Source organism: Colossoma macropomum, unplaced genomic scaffold (genome assembly GCF_904425465.1).
Source record: "Colossoma macropomum unplaced genomic scaffold, Colossoma_macropomum, whole genome shotgun sequence".
Classification (NCBI taxonomy): domain Eukaryota; kingdom Metazoa; phylum Chordata; class Actinopteri; order Characiformes; family Serrasalmidae; genus Colossoma; species Colossoma macropomum.
The window spans coordinates 24,905,018-24,919,557 of NW_023494800.1; the positions used below are offsets into that span (position 1 = coordinate 24,905,018).

General features: G+C 39.8%; 2 protein-coding genes and 2 non-coding genes across 4 annotated transcripts in view; 1 reads left to right on the forward strand and 3 right to left on the reverse strand.

Moving 5' to 3' along the window:
* Positions 1-4,154, forward strand: part of LOC118819725 (actin-binding LIM protein 3-like) — a 115,346-nt gene extending 111,192 nt beyond the window's left edge. Inside the window, exons 19-23 of the mRNA XM_036587628.1 lie at positions 22-80; positions 1,950-2,010; positions 2,116-2,123; positions 2,249-2,329; positions 2,944-4,154. Coding sequence (XP_036443521.1) covers positions 22-80; positions 1,950-2,010; positions 2,116-2,123; positions 2,249-2,329; positions 2,944-3,057 — 323 coding nt within the window. The 3' untranslated portion in view covers positions 3,058-4,154. The remainder of the gene's footprint in view (positions 1-21; positions 81-1,949; positions 2,011-2,115; positions 2,124-2,248; positions 2,330-2,943) is intronic.
* A 204-nt stretch (positions 4,155-4,358) lies between these two features.
* Positions 4,359-14,376, reverse strand: cct6a (chaperonin containing TCP1, subunit 6A (zeta 1)). The gene is made up of 14 exons (XM_036587629.1): positions 14,156-14,376; positions 13,384-13,447; positions 12,928-13,062; positions 12,518-12,691; positions 11,033-11,136; positions 10,717-10,827; positions 10,463-10,622; positions 9,833-9,915; positions 9,433-9,529; positions 9,181-9,328; positions 7,826-7,959; positions 7,585-7,687; positions 7,389-7,461; positions 4,359-5,602 (listed from the first exon to the last, which is right to left on the reverse strand). Exons 1-14 carry the CDS (start codon positions 14,290-14,292, stop codon positions 5,518-5,520), a joined length of 1,608 nt encoding a protein of 535 aa, XP_036443522.1. The 5' UTR covers positions 14,293-14,376; the 3' UTR covers positions 4,359-5,517.
* On the reverse strand, positions 7,160-7,290 carry LOC118820734. The gene has a single exon (XR_005008279.1). It is a non-coding gene; the product is annotated as a small nucleolar RNA SNORA15 (small nucleolar RNA).
* Positions 9,635-9,764, reverse strand: LOC118820733. Its single transcript, XR_005008278.1, has one exon. It is a non-coding gene; the product is annotated as a small nucleolar RNA SNORA15 (small nucleolar RNA).
* Positions 14,377-14,540: the final 164 nt, after the last annotated feature.

Here is a 14,540-nt window from a genome sequence, read left to right on the forward strand (position 1 = left end):
TATGTTTGTGTGTTCCTACAGATTCCTTCATCTCCAAATCGGCCTCATTGCCGGGATACGGCAGGAACGGCCTAAACCGGGTAAGAGCTCAGAGATGAAGGTGGTGGGTGGACGCCAAGGCCACTCTCTGAATCAATACACTGTGTGGGCTGATCAGTCTTACTCATCATATTTCAACAACAGCCAGAGATTCACCTACTTTTCAGAATTTCATCAGCATTAGTACTTTAAGGCTTTCGTACTTAAACTGATGGTCTGGCCAAAAGGAAATTTTTTCCCCAGCTCCCAAATATTAATATACATTTAAATTGTGCTAAACTGTGCTAGCCAGTAAATACAGAGATTAAGATCCTTCTGAACACGCCTTGGTGAAAGATACAGTTATGGCATGATTAACACTATTATCTGCTCATCCAGAACGAACCTTGTTGTCTTGCCCAGGTTGCATAAAGACTATATAGATTATATACACAGCAGAGCACATAATGAGAAGGCAAGCCAGCATATTCCCAACCATCATTGCAACACTCTCCTATAAAGCGTGCATCTACCCCAGTGAACCCCTAACATTTACCCCAGTGAAGACCACCGACTTCAAACCACACTGCTGAAATGTAACTTACACAACAAAGTTGAGGAAAAAGAACAACAGCAAAATCTAAACCATCAAGCTCCCTAAGCTAAAACATGCAGCCACGGCAGGCATGACAAATCTTTACCTTTGATGACAATGTGGAAATAAACATTTCATCACACAATAATTCAGATTGCAAATTGATTTTTTGAGCAAACTTGCCTTTAAATCAGGGGCGTCCAGTCGTATCCACAGAGAGCTGGTGTGGCTGCAGTTTTTCATTCCAGCAAAGCAGGAGCTCAATATAATTAACCAGCTGTTTGAAGACTGATTAAACAAGTGGAATCAGGTGAGCTTCTCCTTGATTGCAATGAAAACCTGCAGCCACAGCAGCCTTGTGTGTAGAACTGGTGACCCCTGCTTTAAATAGAGCTTAATGACTGTGGACAAACAACCCACAGCCCTGCTGTCCTGACACACCTGACCCTAAAGATATCTAAAAAAAAAAATATCTAAAGATATCTAAAAATAATTAGCACTATATATTAAGTACTTAACGAATCTATGAATGTGAATATGAATTGATTTTCTTTGCTAAAATCTATATTCACAAACACAAGTTCATCAAAAAAAGGCCTTTGTTTTCAGTCTTTGTCTCAGAATCCAAAAACTATTTACAGCAACTGAAACGTTGAATAACAAAAAGGCAATTAAACCTCTTTCTATCTGTGATACATAGAAAATATTAACTTGATGCTTCTGTGGCTAGCGCACTAATAGCTCCCCCCTGTGGAGAAATCTCAAACTGCAGATGTGTGAGTGATTTCATTTTAAATGTTTTTCCATCATCATGTGGAAATTTAGCTGTAGATGTTTATAGGGGGAAACCATTAAGTATTATATTATCAGAATTTCACAGTTTTTCTGAAGCATCAGGGCACTTAAACGTGTGTTGCACTCTTTTAAACCCATAGCAGAAACAGAGGGAATTTACCAGTCTGACCACCTATTACTGCTGTAATGTTTCTCTAGTTTTACAGTAAAAATTAATAAAATATTATATGTACATACTACACAACTTTAAGCAAATGGTATGAAGTGACATTAGTCTCATTTCGCTTATCAGTTCTCCTTTCCAACACAGTGATTACAGGGAGGGAAAGTACAGATCTGTTACATTTTTGAAACCCTCAAAACCTTCATGAACTTCATTTTCACCAATGACATAAACACATAGCTACAAAAACATTTACAGAGCATTCTCAACTTCCTTTTAGGCCTCTACCACTATGAAATGTTATGAAATGTTATATGTATATATGCTTACAGGTGAAGTGTTTCTAAGGCTTGATGAATCTGTTGCTTGTCTTTCTAGCCTCACAGTGCTGACTTCTTCCACTATGACAGCACCAATGCAGTGAACTGGGGATACAGAGGTAGGCATGCTGTCAATCACACAGTACGATCAAGCCTGAGCAATTGCTGTAGCTTTGTAAAGGGTTAGACCTCATTTCTCTTGTCTCTCCTTTTGTCCGTTTCAGAATACAAGGTGAGTCCACACAACTCTGTCGAAGCACTGGTTTGTACAAGAAATCAGCAGGTTCAAAATCTACATGTATGAGTCGGATCATATCTGTTCGTTTTAGACAAGTTTCTCACGTTTCACTCCTGCAGATTTACCCATATCAGGATCTGATAGTCACTGTTCGAGGGCATAACCAGCTCCCCAGTGACGTGGACAGGACAAGGTTAGAGGTAAATCAACACCACAGACACTGTGTATTCCTTACAGTTACATAATAAAGCAATGATGTGATACAGTTGTAAATGGCAACAGAGTACAGCAACATAGTTTAACAATAATCTATGGTTGCCAAGCAACATGATACGATTACTCCATGAACAGCACAGTGATTTTTAATAAATGTGTGCATTAATATGGAATTCAGTTAATATCTGGTCAAATGTACAGTATAGTTCAAAAGTGGATTCACTGTTTTCAATAATATAATGTAGAAATCTGTAACAATTTAGGAATTTTCAGAGATGGACAGGGCTGTAGGTTTGCTCTATAACATGATCTGCATTTGAAAACCGGTTACGAAATCTTGGGGATCTTTTATTTTACGTCAAGAAATTACTGTAGTTAACAGTTGATTACTGTATAACTTGTATTATATCTCAAATGATTCCAAACCTTTGATAATTAATGCATGCATGTTCAGCATTTTACAAAAGCTTGGAGCCAATCAGATTTTAGAACCAGAACAATGTTTTAGAACAACAGATTAAAAGCCATTCATGCTGTTTTCGTACCCAAACTGTTGTTTGTAACCAGCCTTGTCTTATTTGCTTCCACATCACTCCAGAGACATTTGTCCCCTGAAGAGTTCTACCAGGTCTTTAGGATGACCATAGCTGACTTTGACCGTCTGGCACTGTGGAAACAAAATGAGCTGAAGAAACAGGTGAGGCTGTTCTAGAAGGAAAAGCTCTGGACTTTAACGTCAGGTACGCTGCACCAGGACCGAAGAGCACTGGACGACCAACTTGGTCTGAAGGAACTAAACGATCTGGCTTGGAGTTTGGTACAGAGTGGAAGTGGACGGTCTGGAGACATTAGCCCTTCTGTGGTGGACTGATCCACAACTTTGAATGAGAAGAAAGAACACCAGAGAGATGCCTGATAATGTCTGTGTGCAGTTTGTTTCTTTCAGGCTCTGCGCCTCCAACCACAGCCTATGTGACTGAACTTCAGGTTACACTAATATAAGAACTGTATGAACATTGCCTTATGATGATGAAACGGTTAGGTTAACACCAGCAGCTGTGCGGAGATGATGGACAGAACGCAGGTGAGCTTGTTTGATTAGAGTTTAGACTGTATATCTTTTTAGAAAACGAGATTGTGGTGAAGAGTTGCTGCTGTGTTGAATGTCAGTTGTATTGAGTTGATTGCTGTCACTTCTGAAGGAGTGTTCTGTATGTTGCAAAACCAAAGTGATTTTCTTTTTCTAGTACATACTGAAGTGTGCCATACTTACCTTTTTGAGAGGTCGGTGCAGTTGAAAGGGAATTCCACCGATTTTCCATAATGTCTACATAATTTAATCAATGAGATTAAACAGAGGAATTCAGAGTGGTTTGATGTGAAATCTAACAACTCAGATTTCTTAACAGTGGTGGTAATGGGAAGGTCTACAACACAATCATAGCCATTTTATTCACTAATCTAAAACAACCAGTGAACCTACTTGTCTTCTAATTTTTTTTTTTTATATGTAATGCTGACCATATGTGATGAAGGTAAAATAGAAGTAAAACTAAAAAATGTACCACTCTGTCAAGAATGGGTTATAAAAATATGTTTAAGGCCAAAACCATATCTCAAAACTACTGTAAAACATCTTGGGCATCAGGAAAAACAATTCACAACCATCTCATAACTTTCTGTGAGGGAGCTTTTAGAGGCATTAAACTCTTCCGTCATCACCACTGTGATCAAGTCTGATTCGGTAAGTTCCTCTAGAACAGAGCGTTTCACATCAGACCACTCTAGACACATCTTAACCATTCAATTATGCAGAAATATTGAAAAATTAGCATATTTCCCCTTTAATGTGGCAGATGTTTTTTTTAAACATTAACATGAGATTTATGGATCCAAAGAATGTATATCAAGCAAAGGGATGTCAGACAGAATTTTACGCAAGACTAGATGGTACTTGAACAACTTTAATTGACATTAACCAAGAATATCAATTCACACATCTTTAAGCGCAGATTAGAAATATGGTTTGTCATTTTGTTTTTTTTTTCTGCCTTAATTATCGAGTAGTTTACAACATGGTGTCTGTTGTTAGTGTAATCAGTTACAGAGAAATGTTTTCTAACCTCACCTCAACAACATACTGTCCATTACAGTCTGCCTTTACACTGTATTTTTCATTTCCATCAGATTCAAACTGACCACTGTATTAGATTTTGATGTGATTTGAGAACTGAATAAAAGGTTTTGGTTGAAATTGGAGGAGTCTGGTGACAGGAATGGGTAAGGAAGTACATGGAAAGGAGGACAAATGAACAGAATGGCACTCGTTGCGTAGGGTGACTGAATGAAGCAGATGGGAGGGATTTGACATTGCTGGTTTTGAGGAAAATTAAACAGAAGGACTAGGCTGAATGCATATCAAGATCTTTTGAAGTGTTGCACATTCCAAACCATCATCTTCATCAACAGAATTCCTCGAATTTTAACAACTTTCTTCTACTGCTGTTTCAACGCCTGTAGCAATACTGAAGTTGCACCACTGTTTGCATAATTATACACATTTCACATCATGTTTCTTTTGTGTGTAATAATGCTGAGAATCAGTTTTTAAACCTTTGAGAAGCTGATTTTGAGCACATCACATTTCATACAGATCACTTTTGTTATCCAGAACCACTAACAGCAGCAGAGCATTGTTTTTGAACTCTTGCGTTTTATAGACTAATTATGCATAGCAAGTTTTAATAAGATGACGACCTGTCGGGAAAACTGTGTTAATTTTATTTAAATAAAATGCTTTCAAGGGAGAAAGTCTCAGCGTGGTTTGTCCAATTTATATGGAATAAGATTTTCTTCAACCGGTCGGGTCTTCAAAGGTAAATGACACGACGCATTTTCATGAACCAAAACGTTTAATGGGTACAAAGAAAAAGTGTGTATCGCAGTTCAGTGCCTTTAACAAAATCTCATAAATAACCCAATTGATCAATGGAAGAGCGACAATTCCATGGGGGCATAAAACGCTACTGGACACAGAATGAGCTGACACATAAAGAGAGGTGTTTGTCGTCGCTGTATGAATCCAGACAGGATGCACTTAGCGCAGAACTCAAGGCGTCTGGGCGCTGAGCGACAGGCCATCTCCAGCCTTTCTTCATCCCGCAGGTTTTTATCATGCTTGATTTTGTCCTTTGAGGGAAGACATTCCAGCTCTCATGATCTCATCTACCAGGAGGATGTTACTAGCAATAACCGTGCTAGAGAGAGAGAAAGAGAGAGAAGAGAGAAGAGAGAAACAGAGAGAGAAGAGAGAAAGAGAAAGAGAGAGAGAGAGAGACAGAGAGAGAGAGAGAGAGAGAGAGAGAGAGAGAGAGAGATTTAGTTTAGATAGACATTTACATCTTTTAGACATTTTTTTTTTACCTCAAGCTGAGAAACCAGCCAAGGTCAGCATTACTGAATCTAGATCAGCTGTTGCAATTCTCTACTTTTCTGCAGAGTTCAAAACTACCTTGGGCCATGTTGTTCATATTATATGATTAAAGTGGCACCAATTCATTTTTTTTATTTTTTTTTCACTTAAACCAGATCCGGATCTGATCCATGGACTTCTGTTGGGAAACAAATGTTTATCAAGCTCATGACCAGCTGTATGCAGTTGCCAGCTGGCGACAATACTGGTCTTAACTCCAAGTGCAGTTCAAGTATGTTTCTGGATGGCTAGCTAGATAGCATGCTCTTAACTGTATTCGTGACTGGGAATAAATCACAGCGTGATGGCTAGCTCTCCAGAGCTGTGTGAAAATTACTCTGACTGCCCTGCATAGTTTAGAATGTGCTCCGGTATGAAGTGGTGCACCTTAAAAACTTATCCCCTGTTCACAGACAAGACCTGACTGTAACGTTTTTATTTTTAAGGCAGTGGTTAAAAAGACTGTTGGTTTTGCTTTCCTATACTGTTCACAGCTGTTCAAACAGAGCCATCAACCTGTTTAGGATTGCTACTTTGGGTAAGATCTCTGTATTATCCTTTTAATACAATTATTTTCATGCAACTATGAAAACGATTAAATCAGTGATGTTTTTTCATTACCTGCAAAATTTGACTGTTTAAAATAAAGTTTATAATAATAAAAAACAGGAGTAAGATCAGGAAGAATATCTCTTGAAGGCCCTTCCAGCAAAGCAATGATTATTCTTTTTCTGGGTTTCACTTTCATGTCACTTTGACCAGTCACCAAAAATATACGGTCACCATTATTTTGAATTGCGTTGATAACAGGCACCCAGTGCTGCATTTTGGGAGTTTATTTTTGGTGGCAAATTCTGACAAAAACGTCCATGCAATTATGTTTATTACTGGGCTATTTGGGGTCATTTTGAAAAATTACACGGATAGTTTATCTTGTACGAATCGGCCAGTCGATTCACATTACCAGACCTCCTCTGCTAAACCTAATCCGCTGTGAACAGGGCTGAAGACAGATATGGTCACTTAAACACATGAAGGTGAACCATCAAGGCAGAAAAATCACAAAGCTTCTTAAAGTAGAAAGAGTTCTGATTTAGGATCAGATTTATATCTTATTTACAGTGATCTTACTGACAGGAACACATCCTAGATCGGCACTACTAATCTGAGAAGCTAAGTGAGAGCTATGTCGAAGTCTCAGGTTTGTAATGCGAACACCAAAGTAAGCTGCTTGCATGCGAATCGAGTCAATTTAGGATTTCTAAAGAAGCTAATTCACTAGAGTAGTGTGGCAGAATGTGTTTGAAACCAGACCAGGACCAGGGTTCTGGATAAATGTGTTCTGTGTTCTCCCTTAAATCTTTGATGAGATTTCCAGCATCCATCACCATTTTAAAATAAGAGAGAAAGGTGCTCTTGCATGGTGTCTGACTGTATTTACTACAGATTCAGTAAAACAGAATTCAGCCATGCTGGCAATAATAGTAATAATAATAATAATAATAATAATACAAATACCATTCACAACAGACTAGTCAAGTGTCTCTAAAACAGATTTAGGTTTTACTCACCAGGAGTGAAGGAGCTGCTTTTTAACACTGTAGTTATCCCAAACACCAGCCTCCCCAGCAAGCATGGGCTCACCTGAGAAATGTTGAACGGGAGGATATTAGCCAAGTCAGGATGACTTGATAGATTTAAAAGATTTTTTTTACACGAGTTAAATTAGAGTAAGTCAAAGAAAAGTGGATATTTAGAGATACACACCTGTGCTCAACTCCACCCCAATGAGCTGACCAGACTCTTTGAATTCAGTCTGCAGCTTCACAAGAGTCTCCTGTGGATCATAGCCAGAATTCTGAGCCAGGACCTACAAAGAAAACATGCAGCTGTGCTTTAGAACCCCGGCCCTGAAGTTAAATGAGGGGAAACACACTTTGTGCAAATCGAAGGAAATAGTGTATAAATGTGACATGGTACAATATAAATAACTTAAGTATCACTTTACTTTAGGGATGATGAGCAGAGCATCAGCAAAAGCTTGCACACCCAGCTGAGCCCGGCCCTTCACTTTTGGCTTGTGCTTCACCAGAGCGTCTGCCACAGCAACCTCAAATGCCCCTGCTCCTGCAACAACGCTGCCTATATCCAGGAAAAGAAGAGGAGTCAGACTGACTTATGAAGGTGTGAGGATGCCCCCTTGTGGTAAGTCACAGACTTTACCATTAATCACACTCAACCACTATTAAAAGCAGCTTGAATACTGAAGAGGCTTACAATCTCAGGGTAAGGATCATTAAAACTCTAATGCAATTTCTCTTTTCCCCCGAACTGCTGAAAAAACAAACTTTGCAACATAAAGCAAACTGCTTTGATCTGTGCTTAACTTACCACAGGCATTTTAAAGAATACAGTAGAGAGGAAAAAAACAAAAAACAAATCTGAACTCAATTTCATGGGGTCTGCAATTGTCTAGTTAAATTTAATACTTCCCAATTAGGGCTGCAATTATCAAATATTTCCATTTTCGAATGTTCTGTTCAACTCTATCTTGATTTGCGTTTTACTTTAATGACAAAGAAAATATCCAGCCTTGACCAGTCAGTGGTGAGCAGTGCAGAACAGCAGAGGAAGCAGCCTATTTTAACCACAATAAGTGAAATAATAAGTGAAAACAGCTTTTAGGTCTTTTCAGCAAGGAGGTGACCATGATTTAGGTTCTATATAGATTCTTCAAGTTTTTAAGCTGCTCAAAAAAACACTTTACCAAGTGCTTCATATCCGAGTATGCAAGTTTCTTTCTGCTCCGGATGGACAGCTTGCTCACCAGCACGTTGTCATACTCGGGGGGAATAAATGTGGTGTGCAGAATGCTTGCTAGCAATTCAGAGCAGTAGGAAAAGCATTTGGACTGAACCAGGTGATTATAACCAACACCACTTCAAATTACAGATCTAAAACAGTTATCAAGTCTTGACAGCCCGACCTTTGACTACTGCAGTGATATCACTATAAATGGTTTAACATCCTGTGTAGGCAGATTACCTTGCTCTCTTTGGAACATGCTGCTACTGAAACTGAAATGCATGGTTTCATAAAAACCAGTAAAAGCGTTGGGTCTGAAAGACTCATTTTCAACTATTTTAATCATCAAATTTTATCAATGATTTATTGAAGTCCTATTTAAAATCACCTTTATATGCCAAAATCTAGATACCTAAGACAATGTAATACTTGAAGCCTTTAATTTGTAAAATGTAACACAACAAAAATCAATGAAATTAATTTTAATGAACTCATTCAATCTGCAATTATCATGTAATGAGCTTTCTGCTATCCTACTTTTGGAGTCTACACTCTCACCGTCTTCGATGGCGTTTTTCACTGCTCGTAGGCCATCTCTCACAGCATCTTTGATCTGTGTCAGAGTGTGTTTGTTGGGGCCTTTGATCAGGAGCGTCACAGAACGAGGGTTTCCACACTTCTCAATGTACGTGTACTTCTCCTCACCCTGTTGTAAACACACAATAAGCATGCGATTTACACTGAATATCACTAAAATCATCAACCTCCCATAAGTGGGCATGAGGAGACAAAAAAACTGGCCCAACTCACCAGTGTGTATTCATAGACAAGACCAGCATGACCCAAGCATTCTGGAGTGAGGTCATCCACAGAGTTCATTGCAACACCACCACAGGCCAGAGATAGTCTGAAAAACAATAGAAAACGACCAATGATGGTCTTGTTACACCAACATTAACCTGAACAAGCAGGTCAGATCACATAGCCACTGGGCGAAACTGTATTTTGACGTGTGTGCTCCCCCTCATATCAGTGATAAGATGCAGTATGATACCACTGTAGCTACATGAGAAAGAATGGTAATCTGGCATGGTGTCTGACTGCATTTACTACAGAAAAAGTAAAACAGAATTCAGCCATGCCCGTCACATTTCTTTAGCCAACTTCTATCGCTTTTCAACGCTATAAAATGACTGAATTAGATCCGTACCGCTCCATGTTCCTCCTCTTCGCCCTGCGCAGAGCCACAATTCCCTCTTTGGCCAGAGCATCCAGAGAGAATGGGTCAATACCCTGGTACAAAAGACAGAGTTTAGACACTGCTACTGAAGTAACTGCCTAGGTTTCGAGACAAAAGTATGCAATGTGCTGGTCCCATGAATACATGTAGTAAGAACAGACCATCTTCTACTGCAGAGGTGTAGACCACACATTACTGTAGCACAGTTCAAGACCAAGGAGTACTACACAAGCACCCATGGGTGTTCACTGTGCATAACAGGGCTTTAGTCTATTTCTGGGTTATTAGAAAAGTATAGCATTTCCCTAACAGACAATTTCACATTTTGTCAACTGGCTTAGATCAAACACACCTGGCTCTAAGATTCAGATGCTACTGCAGACATTAAACCCTTAAGTGAATCAGGAGTGTTAGATTAACCCTTGAATTAAACTCTGTAGAAAGAGGGGTGGCTAGCCACGCCTCAGACTAACTTATGTTCAAAGAAAATCAAATTAGTTCCACAAAGCATTGAAGTATTATCATTAGAGTGTATTATTACAATAAACTAAACTGTGAGCTAAAGTGTTCTTGTGAAACATACAAGAGATTTTCACTTACCTTCTGGTTGATGACCACAAAGCCCTTGTCGTTGTCAGCACACACTTTGTTCTTGAGCGCAATGATCTTCTGGACACGTTCCTCAATGAATTTCCTCTCAGCCTTCACCAGTTTCTCTCTCTCATCAGCACTCTTATAAAAGAACCCGGAGTTCACCTCCCTGTGGAAACATCACTCAATGTAGTATGCACTAAAATGACTTGCATTACAGAGATTCACATAAACTCTTGCATGGTGTAACGATCTTAGCCTACGTTTTCTCATATTCCAAAGAGACATTGCATGTCAGGATGTAAGCGTCCTCCACTCTCTTCTTCATGTCCGGATGTCTAGCTCCATGGTCCAGCACCAAACCTCTGATCAATCTAAAAAGCAAAACAAAAAACTGTGGTTAACTAATTGTGATTTAACAGTATAACAAACCATTACTTACTAATTGTGCCTAGTTTTTCAATTCTGTCAATACTATTATGCACACTGTTCTACCAAATGTATCCATTAAACTGTCTTGAATGCACCACGCATACCACAACCATATACAAGAAAACCAAGAATAATGCAGTCTCTTACTGTGTATCACTCTCTGTTTTGTGCCTCATTTCCATGATCTCCACCATGTAGAGGTCAATAGGCTCGTTTGGTTTCTTGATGGCCAGCACAGCATCAACCACAGCCTGAGGAAAAAAGTCAACTCATAAATGGATCTTTCAATGGGAAGTTTACAAAGCAGAACTTCTCCTCCTAAAAGAAGTAAATGTAAACTAAAGTGAATTCCAACATAAGACAAGAAAAAAAGACAGATCTGACTGTAAAGGTATCAATGTTAGCATTCAAATACACTACACATGTTAAAAGTAGCAATATCATAACTACTAGGCGTATAATCAAAGTTTGTCTTATCTGCTTAAATTTGACCCAAAGGAAAGATTTTTTTCTCCATTATAAAAGCAGTGGGTTTTGTTACAGCTATGAGTGAACAGCTAAAAATAAATCCGTAACATTGTTTTCATCATGTGAATGCCCATGAACCTGAACATGATCTTGTTTCCCCCCACAATTGTAGCCCTTTGCTCTCATTCACACAGCATGTGGATTCTTGTTACAGCGGAGGCTCTAGAGGGTAACTAACTTTGCATTTTGCTAATGTTTTCATTAGCTTGCTATTTATTCATTTATCCATAGGTCTCTCAGGAGACATTTTCCAGCGTAGCCAAAGGTATCACGCTTTAAAAGCCATTTAAAAGCTGTATTTGAACGTAAGGCCTACACTCACAGATTCAACCACACAGTGTTCAAGTATCTGGGCTGGACTTCAGTCTGCACTGCTATAAATGGTTAACAGTCAAACTAAATAAAATGAATTAACAACACAAAGAAATAATTTTATTCCCTTTTACTGCTTCGTATATTGCTGCTCTTTCATCAAGCTAAAATCTATTAAATATAGAAACCATTCCAAGTGTTCATAGAATGAACGTAATAAACAAGACGAAACTGTCTGTCTGAGCGGACTGCAAAACAATCAACTAAAGACAAACCTTTGGCAAAAGCAAAAATCAAAGTTGGTTTACTTTTTTTGTGCTGGTCCCATGAATACATGTAGTAAGAACAGAGAGTCTTCTACTGCAGAGGTGTAGACCACACATTACTGTAGCACAGTTCAAGACCAAGGAGTACTACACAAGCACCCATGGGTGTTTACTGTGCACACAGACTCATTCATATGTCTTGGTTTGCCTTACGAGTTCATAAACTAATACAGGGCTGCCTGTAGCAACAGCTTACAGCAAGACTAAAACCAGGCAAAACATAGGCTGACCGAAGCTCTGAACTTCTGCTTACTCGCCTTACATTTTTATATCAGCAATACAGAGTGTACTGACAAGTGTTATATTGACTTGCTCACTAAAATCCCTTTTACAGCAGTCTAGTAAATTGTCACTTCATCTTAAATGTGAGAATGGTATTCCTTTCACAGTAAAATGACAAATAACAGCACAGAGATCTAGAATTTGAAAAGGTGAATTTAGAGACATCTTTGCCTGTTTTCGTTACCTCTGTGAGCAGGTCAGCCAACTCTGCATGGACCTTGGTTCTCAGCGAGGTCCTGGCCACATTAATGAGGGTCTCCCGATCCATCTCCTTGGTCACCTTCACCTCCTCCAGCACCTCCAGGGCCTTGTCCTTAGCAGCTTCAAAGCCTTCTGCAATTATTCTGGGGTGGAGTCCCTGAGGAAGCAGACAAGGTGGAAAAAAGCAACAAATGAGGCACATCACTATAAATAAGACACCTTACAGCAATGTGAAATGATCAGAACTGTGTTCGGAGACTTTACAAATACAGACTACAATTAGTCCTATACTTTGATCTGTTTCCGATGCTGCAAACCAACGTCAATTTCAAAACAAATTTGCTTATTATTTATGTAACAACATGAATATCATAAAACAATATGAATACTAACCTCGGAAATGTAAAGGTCTGCCTGTTTCAGTAGCTCTCCAATTATGAGCACATTGGACGTTGTTCCATCCCCGGTGATGTCGTCCTGGGCTGTGGCCACTTTAGCAATCAAAGATGCAGTGGGATGCTGGATTTGCTATTAATAAAACAACAAAAAAGGAAAATGAAACATTAAGTGATAAGCCAGTAATCATGATGACATAATGAACTGCACCAGGTCCAAGAACATTCAGAGTAAAAACTACTCTAAAGAAATAAGTTCACAACACACTTCTGCTGTCAATTCAAAAGATTGCGCAGACTTACAAGAAAACCACTGACGAGCCTTGAAGAGAAAAAAAAACAAAAAAAACATCGACAGAGCACTAAACTGCCTGATGAAGTCTACTTTTACAGTTTAAAACAGTGAGAAAACAGCACTGAGAATATGTACATAAAACAGAGCATCATCTCTTACCATCTCGTGCAGCAGAACATTGCCATCTTTGGTGAGCTTGATGTCGCCTGCACCGGACACAAGCCTGTGGATATTAAAGTCTGCTGTTAAAACACGGTCACTGAAGCCAAGGAAAGTAGCAAAAAGACAACACCGGGGTTGGTCACTAATAGTTCTGCGCATGTCTTAATAAAGGTATCCAACTACGTTAACAGGACAAACGCGCTGCTCAGGAACAAGAGCCTGTGCCGAAAAGGGTGGGTCAGATGAACTAGTACAATATGAAACCGGCAAATACGATAATACGGCCAGTTTTATGTAGCTAGTTAGCTGTTAGCTCAAATCCAGAGAAAAAGAAATAATCCAGAAAGCATGTTTTAAGTCCACAGCTAGACAGCTAACCTAGCTGCTTAGCCAACTACTCTGTGAGGGGATAACGTTAATGTCTGCGCCGTCTCAGAGCCGCTAGCTCAAAGGCTAGCAGAGCCGAACAGGAACCATGTGGATTTAAGGGAAGCCCGCTAGCAGCGGTAGCTTAGCGTGCTACATTCAGATTTAACAGTGAGTTGGCAGTTTCAAAGTAAGCACTAAAATTCTGCTCAATAACGCTTCTATAGCTGGCGCAGCATGGGAAAAACACCCTCACCGACAAGCTGCTGAATCAAAGAACACTTTTATTGAAGAACTTTGTGAGGAAAGAAGCTAGCTAACAGCTAACGGCTTCAGGTAACAGAGCGAGCGAAGCGCGTGCGCAGACAAAAGCGGTTAACAAAGCAGAAAAAACTTCACCCACATTTTCATGGTCCCTTTCGGTCCGAGGTTACTCCTCAAAACATCTTGAAGTCCCCGAGCGGCGCTAATGTTCACGGCCAGTGCGGCCTGAGCTCTGGCCACCTCCGCTTTGGGGTTAAGCGCCTTCACAGCAGCCATCGCGTCCGAGCTACAGCGTCGTTAAAGCTGAGCCGCTCACGAGGGCCGGCGGGAGAGAGAGCAGCAGCAGGCGGCTTCCAGAAACCTCCAACACGCGCTCTCCGGCACCGCCCACGGCTCGCTCCGATTGGACACAAACCCAGACGACGACAGCGCCCGCGTAGAATTGATTGGCTGATCGGGGTGTCAATTATTTAGCTTTGCAAGAAAACTGCAGTTAGAACTAGCGCGTTAGTTCAGTTTACTGA

Bases quoted from the DNA above. Each gene is read 5' to 3' on its own strand.
- cct6a (XM_036587629.1), bottom strand. From the start codon at position 14,292: ATGGCTGCTGTGAAGGCGCTTAACCCCAAAGCGGAGGTGGCCAGAGCT. The intron at 9,916-10,462 runs GTAAGTGAAAAT...CTTTTGTACCAG, and splicing joins TTGTGGTCATCAACCAGAAG to GGTATTGACCCATTCTCTCT. The intron at 7,688-7,825 runs GTAAAGTGATAC...TTTTCTTTGTAG, and splicing joins CTCTGCTCATCATCCCTAAA to GTCCTGGCTCAGAATTCTGG.